Raw genomic sequence first — 21561 nt, 5'->3', positions numbered from 1 at the left:
TGTATTTGTTTTAGACTTGCTGGTACTGATGAAGCTGATGGTATATGCACTTATTGTACATATAACCAATGACTTAACGAAATCTCATGTTTCAGATGTTTATTAGTATTATCTTATGCAATATTTTATTGAATTATTGAAAACTGAATGATTCGATTAGCATTATTGATGGGAACAACAATGGGTTAAATTTGGAAAATGTACCATGCCTGTTCTAGATTTCTGTTGTAAGATTTTGACTGGATATTAATTCTTTGAATTTTTTTTTGATCCAAAGACCAGATCTAGATATAAGTTTTGAAATATAAAAGCCAAAGTATTTGCCCAGGTGGAAGATGTGGAAGGATAAGGTTACTGTGAATACAAGTGCTGACAGTCAATTTAAATATTAAAAACTGGAATCCTGTGAATAAAAGTATGCTGGATAAACACCTATCAAATGACCTTTCTGATGTAAATTCCAAACAGTATTTTCTCTGACTGCCTAGTTAGCAGCTGTGAGTTGGTAAAGAGTGGCCCTCTGTGCACAATCCCCCTTTGCAATTAGAAAGGGGAGGGGGGAAAATCTGCATCTTGTTCACTGGAACCTTACAACTCACACTAAAACCAAATATATGTGGAGCTGGTTACAGCTCTTAAAATCTCAAATGATTGATAGCTTCTGTTCTTCGGTGGCCACACTATTTAACAGCTTTTTCACTGTTTCAGGTATGCTCTCTCCAAACAGCTCCCCTTTTAATCACACAGAAAGCCCACTTCTTGAAGTTAAGATGGCATTTATAAAGAAATAATAGTTCTTAGCTGTTATGCTGCATTAGGATAAAAGATTGCACAATACTGAGTTGGTTTTTAGCCTTGATCCATTTTTAAATATAGTATGAATATTATAGTTCTGTTAGCTTCTCTGAACTCCCTAGGCATCCCTCTTGTTGCCAGAAAGGAATTATGAATTGACAATGCAAGTTACTTTATTTCATTTTCCATCTCTCTTGGAATTTGAAAATATGTCTATTCTGTCCATGAACTTTCTATTTCCTGATGTTCTGATTTTTTAAGTACTTGTTTTATTGCCTGTAGAAATAGTAGATCTTCACTTTCTGCCCAGAAAAATAACTTCATGCAGCAAGAGTGGAATATTGTGCTTAAGAACCCAGATACAGACAAATCTTTGGTTCCCCGTAAGATCAGGCTTTTTGTCAGCAAATTCTGCTGCTCCTGCTTGTATGGTTTGATTTCTCTCTCTTAACTCTGCTATGTATATAACATTATCTTGTTTCACATAGCTATTTGTTTGAAGTGCATGCTGATTTCATTCCTTCTTGAACAATAAGAAATGGAGACTCAGGGGAAAAAGACAATAAAGAAAACACTTGCTAGCACGTGCAGAAGATTCCTGCTCTGTGGAGAATACATAGGACTGTATCTAAGGGTCTTTTCTGAGGTCAACCTTTGGCTTGGATCATGTGTTTGGGGAAGATGCTTCTCTATTCCCTTAATTATCTCACTAGGAAATTACATAATATTGCTGGCACACATGCATACAATCAAGAGAGAATCCTGGGATAGAAATACCTGTATATTAAGAGCTATCCTGTGGCCAATTGTCTGCTTGTGTCTGTCCTTTGACAGTACAGGTTTCTAAGTACCTGCAGTTGGAAAGCACAGTTTCTCAGTGGGGAGCCAGAGGTAACCAGATCGCCTGAGGAATCTCACTGAGTACTTTCAGTTAAGTTCTGAATAAATTCAGTGGCAATGATTAGATTCAAGCAAAAAGTAGTACAGGAAAGCAAAACAAGTATTTAATACTTATTAATATTTTTATGCCCCAAACAAAATGATTCAGGAACATTTCCTGTGCATGAGCTGGCTATATGTAATTTATCACTACTTTAATCTTAAAGTCATGCATTTTATTGCTTCTATAAGACAAACTCGTGGCAGAAACTGTTTCTTAGCATTCCTCCTGTTCTTCCTGGAGCTACCCAGGCACTGCTCTTCATTCCTCTTTATTTCTGAGATTCTGTGTGCCTGACCCTCTCCCTCAAAATGCATTTGGGTTTCTGAGCAGCTCTCTCCCTGCCACATTATCCCTGCAGGCTGGACTCTTCTTGTGGTCCTATCTCCTCCTTTTGTCCATTTCCTCTTTCCTCAGTAGAAATTAGTGTGTATCTTTTTTGTCTCAAAATCAAGGGAAGGAAGGAAGGAGAGAGGGAAGAAGAGGGAGAAAGGAGGGGAATAAAACAAAGAGAGAGATGGAGGATATCTGCTTCACATCTAAGTTCCTTTACTGACTTACAATATTTTAGGGAGTCCTGAACAAAAGCAGAGGGACATTTAACTGGATGGTTTTCACAGAGATGTTCTTGTCACTCTTTAGGAGACAGCTCTGGCCTGAGAAAGCTGGTGCCAAGTGAGAGCTAGTTTGCTTGGCTGGGCTTAAGCTGACTCCTTGCAGAAAGCTGGTTGTGATCTCCAGCATTCTTTGTAGTACCATATTATTCAGATTTTTCCATTTTCCAAGGTGTCTCTGATTTACCTGGAGAGCTAGCTAAAAATTGTGACAAGCTTTTCTGATAAAACGGTTGCACTGAAGGGCCTTTGATACACGTGTGCAAGGGAAGGAGCAAAATTTGGATTTGCTGAAGTGTCAGTGCTCACAGCTAAAACTGAATCTGACTACAGTTGTCCTTTGAATACATATGTAGATGGATACTAAGTACTCATTGAAATGGAAGAGGAAAACAATCCCTGCATTTAGGCACTGAGAACTAATACTTTTTAAAAAAAAATTCTGGCCCTAATTACTCCTATGTTAATTCTTTATCTGTATAATGGGTAAAAAATGCCACCTTGCCTTGAAGGAATGTCATATATTAATTCCTGTTTTGGAGCTGTCTAATATTATTTCAATTAATGTCTAAAAAAAGTCTGAAGAAAGTGAGTCATTCTTACCAGTGAAGTCTTGAATGGAAAACTATATATAAGACATGGACTCACACAGAGAATGGTAAAGGCTAAAAAAAGAAATACCAGCTATCTTATTTTGTAAGTACCACCCATCCCCCTGCACTGAATTCATGGATTATTCATAAATATAATTATACTCTGTGTGTGATGCCATGTAGAATCTGTATCCTGTGGTGAAGGGTAGCAAGCTAGTGTTGAACTGTCCTCATTCTGATATTTAGTAGGTTTGTAACTTTGCAACATTCCTGTAATGTGTAGTGGGGATCAGCAGCTCTTATTTTGTCTGTTTTATTCCTAGCAGTAACTTTTCCTTTTAAGAATGTGTACTGAAATATAGAAATTATATCAAGTTAAGTTACAGTCTCCCACAATCTTGTGTCTCTAGATCAGGAGTTTTATTATCCAATTTACTGGTAGCAGTCATCTGTTTTGGACCTGATATTAGAGGCAGAAGAGACCAGTGAGACTCACAAGTGTTCATCAGGACTATTAGGAGCATTTTATTGCAAAGAAAAGCTGAATTAGAAAAAGCTTGCTCACAAAGAAATCTGCAAGGCATTAGTAAAAGAACTGCTTGAATTTGGATAGGGGGAGGCCCCTAAGACTCTCTAAACATTGGTTGTTGAATGTAGAATCCTTGTGTAGAAAATGAATTGGTGGAAACACTCATCACAGCAGCATCAGGAAGGAGGGTACCATATGAGGTGGATTGACTTGCATGAAAGTTTCCTGTGACTGAGGGAAACAAAGCACTAGTGTCAGATTGCTGGACTCTTGACAGTAGATATCCCAACAGGCATACTTGGAAAATCAGCTGTGTAGCAACATTGCAGGTTCCTTCCACACTGTTTTGGGGCTGGATCAGTCTGCATACAGGTAATTGTCGTAGTTCAGCCCCAACAGGGACCAGACTACGCAGTCTCTCTCTCACTCCCCCCACTCTCCGAGAGAATAGGAGGAGATTTGACAAACAAAAGAAAACCAGGGAAAAAAAAAACCAAACACGCGGGTTGAGATTGAACAAAAAGTAAATTTAACAGTAATGACAGAAGAAAACAATAGAGTGATGGAACACAAATACAGTATAATAGCTCACAACAGATCTCTACATCCAGTCTCTTCCAACTAGGAGGGCCTCCCTTCAGCACCCTCCTCACTTATATACTGAGCATGATGTCAGATGGGATGGAATAGCCCTTTGGCTAATTTGGGTAAATTAACCCCAGCTGTTAGCTAATTAGTTAACTATCCCAGCCATAGGGGCTACCAGCTTCAGTTCTCCACCCAGCTCAGGTAAATATTAACTCTATCCTGGCCAGAACCAGGACAGTAATAATATATCAAGCTGTTCTCTCCTTAATTTTGAACATGTTCACTCAGATATTTTAGATAATACAGCATATCTATGGGACGAATAATCAGCCCCTCAGCTAAATAACAGAACAAGTTTATCTTTACACAGAAGAATGTTGAAACCAAATGCTATTTGCTAGGCAGGAAGAATAGTTCAAAGGGCTGTATCAAGATGCTAGGATTGTCCATATGAGACCAATACGTGACTTTAAACTTCACAGCTAGTACTTGCTTTGGTTGGAGACATAGTTACATAGTTCAATTTCTGAGAACATTTCTTCAAATTCATGGATTTATTTTTTTTATATTCACTTGTAATAAAAGATTATGCCTGTCATTATATATGCAAGTAATTTATGGATTGGTATAAAAATGTCATGTTGTGTGAGTATTTGTAACTTCTAATGACTCAGTTATGGGCAGAAAAAAAAAAAAAAACGGAACTATGGTAGTCAGACTAATTACTGCTTTTGTGTTGTATCTGAGATAAACAATACAACAATATTTGCAAAAGAGCGAAAAATGTGTAAATAAAGCAGAAAATGTGAACAGAAATAAAGGTCATAATATTTGAACTGTATCTGAATACAATATATGGATTGGGAATAAGTTGCATGGGAGGAAAAGCAGATACAGAGGGAGGAAGGGAACAGAAAGTAGACAGTTTACTATCTGGCTCACATAGCCACAAATCTGATTTTGCATTTGTTTGTTTATTTAGTGAATGTGTTTGTTTATTTTTACATTTCAGAATTATAAATGTTATTGTTGAACAACAAGTACTTAAAAATTGTGGGCAAACTATTTTGCTGCCTGTGGTAATACTTCATATGGGATCCATCAATAGCTACACAGGGTTTTCTATAGGTTTTGGGTGACAGTTGCTGTATTATTGGTGACATAGCTAGACCATGCTACATGAAATGCTACTGTTTAATATTAAAAATATGTTGTCATGGGTTGACAAAGAAATATTAAGAAATGCAGTGATCAGTGAATCACTCAAGAGCACACTTCTTACATATCAGTGGCTACCCAGTTGTTTTGCAAAATGCAACCTTTAATTTATAGATGAAGTTAGCATAAATGGAGTGTCTTTCCCTCATTCTTTGGACTTATTGTCCAGTTATACCTTGTTCAAGTGTTTTAGGGATCAGTAAAGGACAGAGAGTGAAATATCCCCTTTATGCATAGAAGGGATACCATCCAGGGGCCTTGACAGGCTTGAGAAGTGGGCCCATGTGAACTTCATGCAGTTGAACATGGCCAAGTGCAAGTTCCTGCACCTGGATCGGGGCAATCCTCAATATCATTACAGAATGGGGGATGAACTGATTAAGAGGAGCCCTGCAGAGAAGGACTTGAGAATACTGATGGATGAAAAATTGGATATAAGCCAGCAACATGTGCTTGCAACCCAGAAAGCCAATTGTACCCTGGGCTGCATAAAAAGAAGCATGGCCAGCAAGCTGAGGGAGGTGATTCTTCCCCTCTGGTAAGACCCCACCTGGAGTACTGCATCCAATTCTGGGGTCCCCACCACCAGGAAGACATGGATCTTTTACAGCAGGTCCAGAGGAGCATCACAAAAACAATCAGACCAATGGAACACGTTTCCTACAAGGAAAGGCTGAGACAGTTGAGGTTGTTCAACTTAGAGAAGAGAAGGCTGCAGGGAGACCTTATTGCAGCCTTCCAATATATAAAGGGGTCTATAGGAAAGACGGAGAGAGACTTTTTACCAAGGCCTGCAGTGACAGGACAAGGGGCAACACTTTTAAACTGAAAGAGGGTAGATTCAGATTGGATATAAGGAAGAACTTTTTTTTTTATGATGAGGGTGGTGATACACTGGAACAGGTCGCCCAGAGAAGTTGTGGATGCTCCATCCCTGGAAGTGTTCAAGGTCAGGTTGGATGGGGTTTTGACCAACATGAAAGATGTCCCTGTCCATGGCAGGGGAGGTGGACTAGATGGTCTTTGAAGATCCCTTCTGACTCAAACCATTCTATGACTCTGATTCTGTGATTCTAAGTGTCCTTTCTTCCATGCACTCTACAAGTTTGGGCCTGTCATCATAGCACAGTTTTGAAAGGACTGCTCTTATTTTGATTCTTGTAGAATATATCATCCCAAAGTTAATTTGTAAGAAGGCTAATCCAGGCCTTCTGCTGTCTGCCACACATAAAAAGATATAAGCTTTGCCGCAATCTAGAAAAGAGATGGTAAATCAAATTCTTCCAGGTGCTATAGAGTAGCTCACCCTTATGTATACACTGCAGTCTATGTGGATTTGTATTTAGCAAAATCAAATCTTCTGCCTGCTATATATCTAGCACTCAATCTCTAGTGTAGCTAAATGCCCGTATACTTATCTTTAAATAAGCCCAAAGATGAGAGTGAAAAAAATTATATCAAACAAATTATATATTTTGCTTTTCTGGCCAGTTTTGGCTACTAGCAGAGACACTAAACCAATGATTAAAAGAGACCTTTGATCGTACCTAGTATGGTTACAGTAATGATTCTTGAGAATTACAGCCTCTGTTCAGATTCTCTAGCATGTTTCTGAGGAGCAGTGTCTGCATGGTGCTCAATATAGGCTTTATGGTGCAAACCAGTCATTCTTGAAGTCACTACATGTGAAGCAAAACACATCCTAATAGGATGCTGTAGTCCACACATGACACGTGGGATGACCATCTAGTGGAATGATAATTAGTCCTCCTTTATGAGAATAGGGAAATACATCTCCCAAATTGTTACTGGAGAACAATAGCACCGTGTAGTGACATAAAGCGCATAGGATCACATCACAGTGATCTGCTGGTTGCCGTGGTGACGGGAGTGGGCCCGCAAAGCCAGCCGCCCGACTGCTGAATTGGAAGGGATAAGAAAAACACAGCCCACTTCCCATGTGAAATGAATTACAAGAACAAGCAAAGGAAGAAAAGAAAATTGTCAACCCTTAATCAAATGTTCTCGTATTTTTAGAAAGGGTTTGAAGAAAATGGAGGCCATCTCTGCTTACCTCTTGGGCTTCGGCGACCTGGCTAGTAATATCTCCTTACATACCATGGAAATAAATCACAACAGTTTCAGAAAAATCACAGGTAACAGAAATCTCTTCTGTGTGCGATGGGAGACGACAATACTTTATTCAATCCTGCTATCCACTGTGCCTGCCTTAGCAAACAAAAACTGTAGGAATACGTTAACATGGGCCTCAATATAATGACTGTATTTAGCAGGCAAGCCTGACTACATATTTTCCGTGCACCCTTTTAACTTTCACCCAGAGAAAGTAAGTGTATTCCAGTTCCTTATTAGCTTACAAGCTCTCTTACCTTTTACCTTTGCTTCACCACTACAGATAAACAGCAGCATGGTGGAACATGAAACACATTTAAACATAGCAAATCAGTGACACATAGAAAACACCGTTCATTTTCCAGTATTTATCATTTTTGGGAGCTGCTTCATATTTTACTATATTTAGTAATATAATATTGAACAAAACAGCAGGTTCAGTTGACCTAACAGCTTCCAATTATTAGCAGCTAGGTCCTGAAAATGGTTTAGGCACCTGAAAGTTAGGCAGTGCCTTCATTTTGCAGTGCACAGAGTGAACTCCAAACAGCCAGGTGAGGCCTCTAAGACCATATAAAAATACAGTTAGCTGCAGCAACAGTGAGCATCGCCACGCTTGACTTCACAGTTCCTGTCTCTGGGAGCAGGATCCCTACAATTGAATTAGGCACACAAGACCCTGCATAACTTACTAGGAAGAGAAAGACACTTAAGAAAGGCGTTCGGAATGCTAAGCAGAGGAAGCCAGTTGGGTACTCCAAAGCAGGAGTTATAACTGAAATTTTGCCTCCCTTGGTGACCCTGCATTAGACACCATTTAGAGGATGGATTTCTCATGCGCTCCCTGGATCTTGACATCCAAGTTGTCCCTTTGGATGAGGACAATTGGCTCACTGTTTTCTTTCAAATTACAGTACGCACCAGAAGCATGAGTCTGTAGCTCAGAAGTTAGGATACTTGGTTGAAAGAAATAGAAAGTCCTGAATCTTTTTCTTTGCTTTTTGTATTTGGCAGTGACTGGATGTAAACCAGAAACATTTCTAGCAACAGCACAAGAAGATTGATTTACCACAGCCAGCTGTCACTGATCTAAAGGATAATATTCCTTTCTGCCTTACTGACTAAACTTCACAGCAATTTAGTTTCAGGAGGACCAGTGAACGATTCCACCTCAGTCCCAGAATGCCCTTTCCTATCAGCTGTTGCATGGCTTCCTCTCTTTTTAGGAAGTTCATGTTTGAGAAAGACACATGAATCTGATCTCCCATCTTCTGCATGAATCCTCTAATGGCTGGGCTGTGCTATGAGAAAGAAAGATAAAGCAATTCTTCCTCCTTCCATCACATTTGCAAGAAAGAGGAGCTGCCAATTCACACCATATTCCTGTGTTTCTGCCTTGGGTATGCTCTGAGACTTCCTACCAGATCAAGCTCTGAGGGCATCTATGAAGAGGACCTACTTTCTCGACTCAGTTGAAGGTCTGATGTGGTTTCCAAGCTGCTCCATCTGCTCACAATGGAGAGCTTGAATACTAGGCAGCCCAAAGGTAAAGCTACTGGTGTGAGCAGGATTGAGCTGCAGGCAGGAGATGAACAAGTGCTTCCAAGACCTCAGTCATAACTTTAGGGCATAAGTGTTTGAAGGCTTAAGTATTTTCTTGAACGTGTGTTTTCCTTGCTGTTTTTTCACAGACCCTTTCTGTGAATAACCTATTTTTAAGACATAGATCCTGCCCAGAATTTTACTGTCAAAGTCTTTGACTTTGTGTTTTGTACTCTCTGGGCTGATTTGAGCAGCTTATATTTTAAACAACATTATGAGGGTTGATAAAAATGTGGAGAAGGAAATACTTTTATGAGACATTCTGGGATGTGAACAGAGTTTTTACATTTATTGTGAAATCACCAATGTTGGTTCCAAGGTTAAAAAGAACTCCATGTTACATGCAGAGCATTCAGCTTTTTTGTTATGTCTGAAAATATAATGTTTACCCATTCTTGCACTCCCCAAACTTACATACTTCTTGGAGAAAGGATTATTTTTCTGAGAATTTAGAAGTCTGTTAATTAGCTCACAGTAATATTGATTTTAAAGTGAGTCCTTTGAGAAATTTAGTATCTAAGCTAACTAGCATTTATCTCAAGTAATCTGAATAATGGTACGATATAGACTCTCTGGAATTTTCATTACTCAAATGAAGTAAAATTATCTTCACAATATACATTCAAGACATTAAGATGTAATTTAGGTAAGTATTAATAATTATTTTATTGAGTTGTTATGACTAAATAGGCAGACATAGTTGGGTCAACAGCGTTAGTAATTAAGTGGGCCAAGTGCAACATCAGAGGTAATTTTTTTCAATTGCCACCTTATCTCTGCAGCTAATTTGCATGTGACAATTGTATTGGTTTTAATGAATCAGTGCTACAAGGAAGAGGGGATAAAAATAGCAGAAATTCTTCCTACAAGGATCCTTGTCCCAGCTATCAGTATAGTTTAATTATCACTATACTTTAATTAACTATTACTGTTGTGTGAAAGGCCTGTGACTATGTGTTCATTTGAATATCAATATTCAGAAATCTTTTGATGGCACTGGTTACTTCAGCTTCACTTGTGGAAGAGCTGAATGTGAACCAGCAAGAAATATTTCAAACATAGGTAGAGTGGGACTAGGGATCTGTTGAGACTCTTTTTTAAACTGACCTTACTTACATCACCTTCTATCTTTACACAAAGTTTGTAAATTAGGGCTCTAAACTGCTATCACCTCACTCTTATCTATGTGTCAAATAGTCTTTTTTAGTTAACATTTCAATAGTAATTTATTATTATTGCTTCCTGACAAAATAACAGTAATATGGAAAACTTTCCTCCAGTTTTCTCTTTAGTTTTGTGGGGGTTTTAACTGCTAAGAAAGTCATAAATGTAAAGACTGACAATAGAGCAAGGTGAGGATTGAGAATGAGTACCACTGTCAGTAGTTTAAAAGCAAAATAATTATGAAATTATTATTTTGCAACATGCTTGGTTCTTTCTTCCTAACTTATTTTATAAACAATCTCTTTTTCCCCAAGGCAAAATGTCATGCTTTTGCAGGGGATTTTTCTAACATAGACTTGTCAGGTTTGTAGGTGAAATAACAATTTCTGCAGTATCTCCAGGAATCTGATAAATCTTTCTGACCTCAAAGTACAAGTTAAGCATTTCACTCAATAATCATTCTTACAGATCTTGTTTTCATGTTAACAGTAGCAATACTAGTGAGAGGCAACCTTTTCACTCATACTGAAGCTTGCTAAATTCTGGTCATTTGCCAGTTCTTATTTGGAAATGAAATGTGTGATACATTGCCTGAAATTTTTGCACTAATAAGAAGCAGTTTACATTATTGAAAGCTACATTTCTCTAGTCACTTCTTGCAAGTCTCTAAGAAATAAACTTTTTTACCTTGTGGAAAAGCTATGTTGTTATGATTCTTCTGGCATATGATTTAGACAATGCAAAGGAAAGTCCTTGTTATTCGATGTGTCCTTCACCATTTTGTGAGATGTCTTTAATTCATTCCCAGCTGGAGGACACTTTAGATGCCAACAATTTCAAGGGGATGCAGTTTGGAAGGATATTAGGATTAGGTGGGCGAGAAGCAAAGCAATTCAGAATGAAGAGGGGGCCGTTTTAAGTGTTGAGGATGTGCTTCACAACGGCCCTTGTTCCCATTGGTACCAGATGCCTGCTCCCTTCCTTCCCAGTTTATGCATTTGGGGTGGAAGGCATAAGGAAACATAGAGCTCGTTGATGCTATTGGTCTAAGTTTTCTATCTCTGACTTCAGTTTCCAAGCTTGTGTAATGGAAGAACATTCCTCTCTGCGCCCACCCTGCTCCCACCTCTTTTATCTGAGTGGCAGGAATGATGGTACTGTCAGATACCTCAGCTAACTACCACCTCCCAAATTGTCTTTTTTCTTTCCTGTGTCAAGTCACATTTCCAGCAACCCTGAAAACCCAAGTATGAGGGCGGTTGCCCCAGTTCTCTTCAGATTCTCCCAGATGTGCTCCTGCAGTGTCAGGTCTCAATCAGCCAGGGTGAGATTCAGTGCAAATACATGATGATGGTGCAGCAGATCACTAGATGGATGGCTAGGAGAGGGCAAAGTAGAGCGTACAGTGGCCCCCAAGCACCTAGAGTGATGCAACCACCAGTGCTACACCATCAATACAGTATTTACCTCAGAAGTCATCATTCCCTTACCCACACCAACTCTACTCTTGGGCAAACCAATTTCAATACACCAAAAGCATAAAAATGTTACCAGAAGTTGTTGCGACTTCCAGTAGCACTTGGCATCTCCAGTTGAACTTGATCTCAATAATGACTGGTCAGCAAATGAGTTCTACTCAGCCTGGTGCGTAGCAGCTCTTACACAGCTTTAGGTACCAAATTCAGTACTTTTCCTCCTATAGCTGACATAGTTGAGCATAGAAAAAGCTGGATTACTTGGTATTGCCAGCCTATAGCCAGAACTCTCCCAAATCTTCTATTTCTTACATAACATTTTTTTCTTTTGTAAGAGAGAAAAAAGCTTCAAATGCAAAATTAATTTTTTTCTTTCTCTTTTTTTCAGCCATTTTTTTCTGAATTTACATAAAATGATGCATATGCATTTACCTCACAATTGAGGTATTTTTTCCAGAACTTTGCAATGAAAATCTATGAAGCCTCTCTCCAACCTTTATCAGACTTTCAATCTATTAGCCAAGGTGAAGAGAAAGAATAAGACCAAAAAAAGTAAATCCAGGTTGTTTGTTCCCCACACCCCATCTCTTCCAATGTCAGTGGTTGAGTTTTCAGATAAGTCTAGTGATGTTTTAAAGCTTCTGTACCATTTTTATTTTACTTAGATGACAGAACCAGGCATTGGAATTTTCACCATAAGTTTCATGCACAGAAAATATATGTTATACTAATCACCATCTTTTCTTATCATCAGGGACAAACCTTCAAAATGTTTTTGTTCCTACGGAATGTAGAATGTGTATTAATCTTTTTTTCTTGTTTGTTTTTTTTTAAGGACCTTGAAAGTTGTTCTCTTTTGATAGTAAAGTTTATGAATCTTTTGCTTTGATTGGATTTTAGAGCTCCTTTGAGCTGTTTAATGTATCAAAATCAAACTATTTTTAATAGAGAGAGTAATTTTTTTCTATAAATCTGACATATTCCAGATTAAATTGTTTTCTAAAGGTTCTGTATGTGTGTAGCTGTGCAAATCTGTGTAACAGATTTGAAATCTGTTATAAAGGTCTAACTCAGCATTTTTGAGAAATGCTATATTAATTTCAGGTGGAAAGTGCCAGGGGTGATTTTGTGTGGAAACCAAATAAATGCCAGTAAAATCTTTATCTCATGGCATACCATGATGTATTTTGTTCTGAACTTATTTATAGGAACTATCTCAGATTTTTGGCAAAATTTCTGGGTTTTTTAAATTGTGTTGTTTTCTATATGCCTCCAGTCTCCTACAGGCAGAGTAGTTTTTCCTTCCTTCTTGAGCCCAACTGTTCTGTGAAACTACTACTCAGAAGATTGGCTTCCTGTATGTGCTTACAGAGAAAAAGATTCTGTTCCTGAGAGTTGTGCAGAAGCAAAAATCTCGGGGGGAGGAGGGGGCAGGGGGCAGCTACACTCTTTCTTAACTGGAACTTCAAAAATCTTTCTGTAAGCAAGGTTATCTCTTATGCATTAACAAGACCGGAACTTCAACCGTGTAAGCCAGAGTGAATGAGATCTGAAGCTGTCCTAGTATAAGCAATTTTGATATATTCTTATTGATTTAATTCCAAGAAGAAAGTTTTCCTTGCAACTCAATTTTCCTATGAACTTAAGAAACTACAATATCACAAAGCCTCTTATTTTTATATTACATAATAAAAGCACAATAACCCCAGTAAAGATTGCTGTCCTATATTTCCTGTTGTAAGAACCTGTTCTGTATATAAGCATATCAAAGTTAAATCTTTGGACTCAAATTCTGTAGGTGTCTACTGGAATAATTTATTTTTGGTGTTTCAGCTAACATACCTCAGCTACTTTTAAGGCTGAAATAATGTGAAAAGACATTTTTGCATTAATATTCATTTTAATTACATTTACCATGTCATGTCTGTAAAGTTAATTGAGGTTAAATTTGGCCCAGCTTATAGTAAAAGTCTACATGGCAGCTAAGAGCAGGGAGAGAATTTCTCCTTTTGTCTCTGATCTGCTGCAGAAGAAAGTGAGGTTCTCCTCACTCTCAACATAGGAGCTTATGGAAGGAGACTGGAGGAGCACAAGGAGAGGTAAAAAAAAAGAATCAGGGACTGGGATTAAGGGGAGGAGGGGAGCAGACACCAAGGAGATAGGAATAAGGGGGACTGTTTCTTTCTTTGAAAAGACATGTCTGCAAGGCAGACAGCAGCTTTAAACTACTATCAATTTACTCCTCTATGTTAAGCAATAGTGGGTAAATACTGAGTATCTAACGTTTCCTGATTTGCTTATGTGGAAAGATGAAGAACTGGTTTAGCTCCATGGCAGGAGACAATCAGGTTTGTTTTACAGGAGGGATGAGTGTCTGCTATTGTTGACACTGATGGTAACATACAGGAGAAGCTGCAAAACCTGAGCACACTGAAAGACCAGGTTGTTGCCTTCTCAGACAAGGACAAGGAAGCAACATGAATTCCAAGCTTTCCTGACTTTTAAATATTTGATTTTTTAACCTTGGCATACTTTAAAAAATATATAATACCAACTGCAAAGAAATATATGAACTAATATACAAGGAAAAATCAATAGTAAAGAATCAATAAAATAATACTGTTTCTGCTATGCAACAACTTTGTGCAAATAGACAGGCTTTTTCCTGTGCCTAAGTGTTAGTTGAATTGGGTTTTAAACATTGCAATATTTGAAGATGGATGCCAAGGTTACTGACACCAGTAAACAGTGTGTAGTAGCTCTATGATGAATGTGATTGTGTGTAAACATCATGCAGGGATTAAAGGTGAAATTTGAAAAACAGTGAAATGAAGTGAAAGCAATAGCTGTAAACAAAATAGCTGCATCTATTAAAATGAATGAAAATGTGTAGTCTTTGTTTTGGATTGGATCCTCTGTTGGCTCAGTTTGCTTGAATCCATTTATGCTAGCTATTTCCAGCAGCTGGAGAATCCACCCTGAAATGCAGGGGTTTTATCCCCAGTTCTTCCTCTAAGTTTACAGCCTCCTTTAGGTTATTTACAGGAGAAAGGAAGAAAGGGGAAATTATATTTTGTATATGTTTACCAGGGGGATGAAGGAGGTATTAACCCCACCTCATCACTATTACTGTTTGCACAGCTTGTGCTGCGCCCGCTCTTGCACCGTGTGATCTACTTAAACCAGCATGATTGCACAGCTTCTCCCTGTAGAGCAGGTCTCTGCCTGCCCCTGTTTTCAATGCTGCACACAAATTCTTTCAGGATATGATTTGCAGACTTGTAGTCTTAAATCATACCACTTACTGGGAAATATAATTTTAAATGTAATAGCTTTGCAAAGTTTCTGTGATTGCCTTAAAAAGACCTCCCCTAGATTTTGCAGGATACTCTGCAGAGTAGCACTTGAGAGTCCTCAAGAGTACATCTGTAAACTAATCAGTCCATCTGAAAAGAGTGAAGATTTAGCAGCTGAAGAGGGTGAAGTGTTGCATATTCCAGTGTGCTTTTTGAAAGAAAGCTATGTTGCTGCGGGACAGGAGATTTGATATTCAGAAAGAATTCATAGCCATTATTAAGCCCTGATTCAGCGAAGTATTAAGCATGTTCTGTAAGGCACCTATTAGCTTTTCATTTTGCTGCTGCTTAAGAGCTCTACTGAGTCAGAAGCAGTGAGCCAAATGGAAAGGTGGAGATGAGCTTTTCATGGATTTGCTCACTTAAAGCCTGTTTCATGACAATGTTAAATGAGTACAAATAATAAGAATCCTTGCCTCTACCAAATTGGTGTCATGAGACTCCAGCAAGGATAAGAGGACAGACAGGTCATCTGTTTTTTGCAGGTTTTGTTCACAACTGTAATAGAAGCTTTCTTAAAATGAAATTTAAAAAAAGAACCACCAAACCCTGCCTTTTTTTTTTCTGAAATGAGATAGTCTAAGAAAGCAATACAAGATTGCCAGCCTACTTTGTACCATCTTGATTTGATCCCTGGCTGCAGTTCCCTTTTTGAGCTACTGTTGTGCCTCCTGTGATTCACAACAGCCACTGCAAGCTAATGAAGTACCTCACCCTTCAAATACTGAACTTACTGTCTAGGTGGTGTCAGACTCCTTGAACTTAGGAGTCATATTGCCCTGTTTGTGGAGCTATAGGACCTCTCCTACTGGTAGCAACTCCCACGAATAGAGGCTTGAATTGTGGAGTCTTATTTTATGGACTTTTGTGGGCTCGTATTTTGTGTGGTTTTTGAACAGATGGTCTTTTTCAGCTTTTTGCATGTTAGGAGTTATTTGGCCTGCCCGCAAGCAGGGAGCTAAGAGCAGCGTTGGGTAAAGTTAGGACTGCACCGGTACAGTTAAATTCAGGGGGGTGGCGACTGCATGGGGTTTGTTGATACCACTCCCCATCTTTGGTTTCTTCATCGTTTTACTAACAAGGAGCTAAATAATTTTATCCTCATCCACACTGTTCATCTTTTTCTGTGCTAAGTCTGGAGAAAAATGAACGTCATATATAGCTGGGTGAGGTAGGACAGGAATGAAAGATCGAAGTATTTCTGAACATTTCTGTAGTCGTGTCCTTGGTTCCAGTCAAGTGAAGGAAGGTTCACATCTGGTATTTGGCTTGAGTGAGAGCTACAATTTCTCCACTGGCAGTGCTGCCAGCGGTATAGTAATTGTCCATGAGTTCAAGTGTCTTCCACCGTATTTTGTCATTGTGAAAATGAATCCGTAGTCAGTATTTTATTATTCCTGTCAGATACTGTAAGTTAAACAAAGTGTTCTCTTTTAAGTGCAACAGAAGGCCTTGTTTCAGGCTATTGAAGGCATCTGCTATTTTCTCATTTTCATTCTACCTTTTTTTTTTCCATTTTTAGGGAAGCAATGTAATGGAGGACCAGGATCTCTTGGAAATAGGAATCCTTAACTCTGGACACAGACAGAGAATACTCCAAGCAATCCAGCTTCTCCCAAAGGTATAGTTTCTGTTATTATCCAAGTGAGGGAACTAATACCTATGGCTTTCACATTATTTAAAACACTGTTTTGAATGGAGATGAACCTAACACTCTACTGTTTTTGTAGACATGCTTTTTGCATATGCAAATGTGGCATAAAGTAATGTCGTTACATTGGACCCACTTTGTACAGATGTAATTGACAAAGAAAGCAAAGGACAGTACAATCTGTAATTTGAAGTGATGACTGTTTAGAATCTATTTTAATTATTTTTGGCTTTTCAATCTGTTTATAGACTGTCATTACAGATGTGTAAATAAGGTTGTCAGTGAATCCCAGATGTTTGTCCTTATATAGCAACTGGCCTGCAAGTACTTTGCCCTTCTATAAGTATTCTTAAAAGCATTGGATGAAACATTGTTTTCCTAATACCTACCTTTCATGTAAGATGAAGAGACTTCCTGCAGGCTTCATATTTGATTTGTTACCATCTACATTAATTTTGCTTCTCAGCTGTGGACAGAATAACTTGCAGTCATTTTTCCAATCATTTTTGGTGCCAGCTTATTTAAACTGTAGATTTTTAAATCTGTGATAGAAAGGGATTGTTCTTACATTTTGTGAACCAGAATATATCAGTGGAGGCTATTACTAGCATTCCAAACACAAGAGAGAGTGCACCTAGCATGAAAACTTACTATTTGATTTTGGAAATCTGTATAAGGAGAATGAATGAGGAGAAATAGACACCAGTAAGGCTCAGAAGGCAGCCACATGTGACGTAAATACTTAGTGCAAGATACTAGAGCAGGAATAAAACCTAATGTAAGGTGCATGGAGTGTTATGGAAGCAGCATATGTACAATAATTGAGGTAAATAGAGATTAGTTCTCTTGCAGTTTGATAATACTGGAGAATGAGAAGAGTTATTAAAGGACTTTTCAGTCTAGAGCATGAGGCTGACATTGCTGGAAGAGGCTTTTTGATGCATCATGGCTTATTGGATGAGAGAACAAGGGTTTCTTTTGTATGGGAAAAAGTAGTTGTGAACAATTTCTGTATCTGGATGTGTTAGTCAATCCATATATACTACAATAGTAGTCTGTACACTGAAACATCAAAGGTTATTAAAACCAACAATATTCCACATACCATATTAGACAAGTGAGATAAAAGGTACAAGTAGTAGGGTATATAAAAGTAGCATTAGATGAATTACAATAGATATTTAAGGTTTAATTATGAATTGATGAATTTTTCAGCAATGCTATCCTTCAAATATAATTTTGTAGTCTTAATCCCTGGTAAATCCCTGCTCATAGCTGATGAAATATCCTTCTGTTTTTACACTTCTTAGAGAGATCAACTTTTTTTTTTTGTATTCTTGTTTAAATTTTTCAAAAATAATGAATGAATTTTTAGTATATCATAACTTTAGCACTATCTGCAGTTACTAGTGTTTATGAAAACATTGTAAGTAGTGTCTGCTTTTGGAGAGTGTACTAATGCTGAGACCAAATTCTGTCTTAAAAGTCCAACTGAGGTATTTTTGAAATGTGCTTAATGTGAGAAAGGAGGACAGAACCAAGATCTAGAGACACTCTTAAAACAAGTTGAGAACAAGCTGGTTATGAAGTTACGTGGAAGAATCAACATCTTCTGAGCCAAACATAATTAAATAACACAGAACGACTTGAAGCATGGGCTGAATAATAGTGACTTAGTCTTTAGCAGCTTCCCTGTTAAGCAAGAAAAAAACAGTCCTTAAGGACCACGTTTTTAATGTCTCTTTGGTGCAAGAATGTTACACCAAAACAAAGACACTTGAAAGCTGAAGCTGTGCATCACATTTCTTCACTTAAATGACTCAGCAACACAGGAGAGCTTACATAGTAAAAATACATAATTTCCAATTCAAAACCAAGTTCTCTTGAAGACATAGCTGTCGGAATAGTTTTGGAGCCCAAAACTTGGGATCATGGTAAGTCTTATCTAACGTAACCCACCCTTGCTGTATTCAAAACAGTTTGCCAAAGATCTAAAAAACTTTCACATCCTGCAAGGAACCGTGAAACATTTCTGTATACCTACTTGTTTGTTGATAAGTTCTGGTCTGTCATCATGCATCCAAAATAGTGCATACCATCTAAATATTTTAAGATCTCAAACAATAATTGCAGTCTCACTAATTTGAATCTCATTAGATTAAAATTATTTTTGTTTGTTTGTTTTGAACATGTACATCTTTTCTGTTCCTCATTTAATTTAAAACTTGATGACTTCTTGTGTTTTAGTACTTAACATTGCTGACGATGTTATTTTTAGTTTTACTGCTAATATTTCCTGTCTTGTGATACTTTTTCACTCAGATTTTGACATGGAAGTTGAGTGCTTTAAAAAAATCCATGGTACAACACTTGCTTAGAGCTGTATACTCAGGCAGTATTGAATAAGTTTAGAGAGTGAAAATCAAGCAACAAATCTATTGTCGAGATTTTAAAATACTCTCTTGGTTATTCTCATCAATATCCATCTCTGCAGCCTGAAAATGCAACAGGCATTTAGTGGCTGAAAAGAAAGACTGTCCTTTTTTACTCATAATTGCTGGCTTCCTAAAGAGTGATGAATTTCTGTATTTCAAACATCAGTGGCCTGTTTGGGAACCACTTTCTAGAGCTTTAAGTAGTTTTAAATAGGAAAAAAAACCCACGTGTGTCCAAATATAGATGAATTTATCCTTGCAGTTTCTTATGCAGTGTTTAACTAGTATAAAAAGGGATGTTTACCGAGATTTCTTAAAATATTTTTCCCAGATAATTCTGTATTTGAGGAGAATGTTTCATAAGAGGGTAAACTGGTATGTTTGTAAGAGATAGGCAGAGTTGAAATCTTTCCGTTAGATTTCTGCTTTTCAAAATAGTCTTTATTTTTGTTGAATTAGAGCTAGTAGCCCAAATTCTTGTCTCACACTGATGTAATTTAAGTTATTCAAATTTCATGTTAATATTAACTAGAGCACTTTATGGCTTATTATTATTAGATAAGGTTAAGACACTCCAGTAGAAATACCATTTGTAAAGCTAATTCTTGAAATGGAAATATTTTATACATTACATCCTTCTTAAAGCAAATTTCATAGCAGAGTTGGATACTGCATTTAAGATTTTTTGTGTGAAAAGAATGAAATCAATAAATATTTGGAGAAGGATTTTATATGTTTTATTAAAAAGGAATTTCAGACATGTTGAGAGGTAGAGACAATGTCTAAAAAGATGCTGAAGTTGCAAGTACAAGAACTTGAGAAAAAAAATAATATTGAGAAACTAATTTTGTGCAGGATATAACAAAAAAAATTCTTTAAAAAGCTAAAGCATTTTTGAAAATAAGAATTATCCTAGCTTATCTGAGAACTTGGACAAGAAAAAGGATTTTTTTTGTGTGTGGGATGCTCAGTGTATGGCTTCTTCTCCCAGCGCATAATGGGAACACATTCTCTCGTTTGACAGATGGAAGAAAGATGTTAGCTGAAAGCAGCTTTCGCCTCACTTCAGAGCTATTCTAAACTATGCAGCTTTTTCCCTCCTGCATGGAGAGGTCCCAGCATAAAGCAAGTTTGGGAATCTTACAGCAGTGGTGTGCAGGCAGGCAGCCTCTTTCCTGGGTGCTTTGCAGGGCCAGACAAGTAGGATATGAGCAGGCTATGAGCACATGCTCTCTGTGAGCAGTGTGACATGAGCAGTAAAGCTCTGCTTCCAAAAAGTGCTGGATCTGTTACTCATATGTAACACTCCTTTGTGCAAGCACAGTAAGTCTGCCATTTAGGAAAACAGAACCACTGTGCATGTACACATTAACTATGCTGTGTATGTAACAGAGAAAGACCAGGTCATATGTTTGCTATTGCTGTATTGCTATTGGCTTAGACATCCCTGAGCTTAGCAAGCTGATTTGAATCCCGGTGTTTAATTCTCTCCCGTTCACAATAGCTAACAGGTAGATAATTCTGACTTCCATTCCTTAAGACAATGTCCAAACTAGGAGATGCTACAAAGTGTATATCATAACGTTTATGACCCTTTCTAGCTATGATTCCTTGGTTCTGGTCTGCTGGAAGTGAAGAAGAAAAACAGAATTCAAAGGAAATACTTTCTACCCTGCTGTTTCTCCTCTTTCTAATGCCCCTGGGAATTACTTTTCTGACTTGGAAGGAGGCTGTTCACCTGCTTATTGCACTGCTTATAAGACTTTTAACCATAAAGACAGAAAAAAAGTGTCAGAATCCAGCATAACACATTAACTTTCCAACTCTGAAATACAAAAACATGGTCTACATTATTTAAGTACAGCAACACTATAGGAATGGATCAGTAAAACAAGGCAGTTAGATACATCTATGCTGCAGTTCAGAGTGTTTACTTCAGAGTAGCTTTAAGCCGGTCCCATAGGTCAAATGTCCCCTCCATGCACGTGCTTCAGAACTGTCTGATGAAAGCAGTCTCACATTTTCCTTCTTAACTGAGCCTATCAGTGAGCCACTGTAGACATGACATGCTGTCATTTATCTATATCATGTAGGTAACAGTAGTATGTCACAGGTTCTGCCACCACTGCCCATACAGTAAGTATTTTTTCTGTTCCTGCTTCTTTTATACTTTATTATTTGTAGTTGACTCCTCAATCCCTACTGCTGGCTCTGAGAATAGTCAGCGGGCAAGGAAATACGCTGTAAGAGAGGAAGTGCTATTCTCTTTCTATGGCAACTAAACTAGGATGACAACCTGAATGAGCTTACTTAGACTTTCTGCACATCCTTTTGTCCGAGAAAGAAGACACGGAGAATTACTTTCCAGGAGTATTTGCTGGTGTGGCTCTTCTGCCCCAGGCCTTCACTTTTCGTGTGCTCATGAGCGCCGTAAGGGCCACGGATGGGATCCACATTCCCATCTGCAA

At 38.0% G+C, this 21561-nt stretch overlaps 1 protein-coding gene across 6 annotated transcripts in view; it reads left to right on the top strand.

Moving 5' to 3' along the window:
• Positions 1 to 21561, top strand: part of ANKS1B (ankyrin repeat and sterile alpha motif domain containing 1B) — a 444690-nt gene that overhangs the window by 255926 nt on the left and 167203 nt on the right. For all 6 annotated transcript variants that reach the window (XM_086750799.1, XM_086750791.1, XM_086750814.1 and 3 more), the window contains one exon: positions 16530 to 16628. In XM_086750799.1, the coding sequence (XP_086606925.1) occupies positions 16530 to 16628 (99 nt within the window). The remainder of the gene's footprint in view (positions 1 to 16529; positions 16629 to 21561) is intronic.

The sequence above is a fragment of the Chlamydotis macqueenii genome, chromosome 1 (assembly GCF_036417535.1).
Source record: "Chlamydotis macqueenii isolate bChlMac1 chromosome 1, bChlMac1.mat, whole genome shotgun sequence".
Classification (NCBI taxonomy): domain Eukaryota; kingdom Metazoa; phylum Chordata; class Aves; order Otidiformes; family Otididae; genus Chlamydotis; species Chlamydotis macqueenii.
This window is presented reverse-complemented; position numbering and strand designations above follow the sequence as displayed.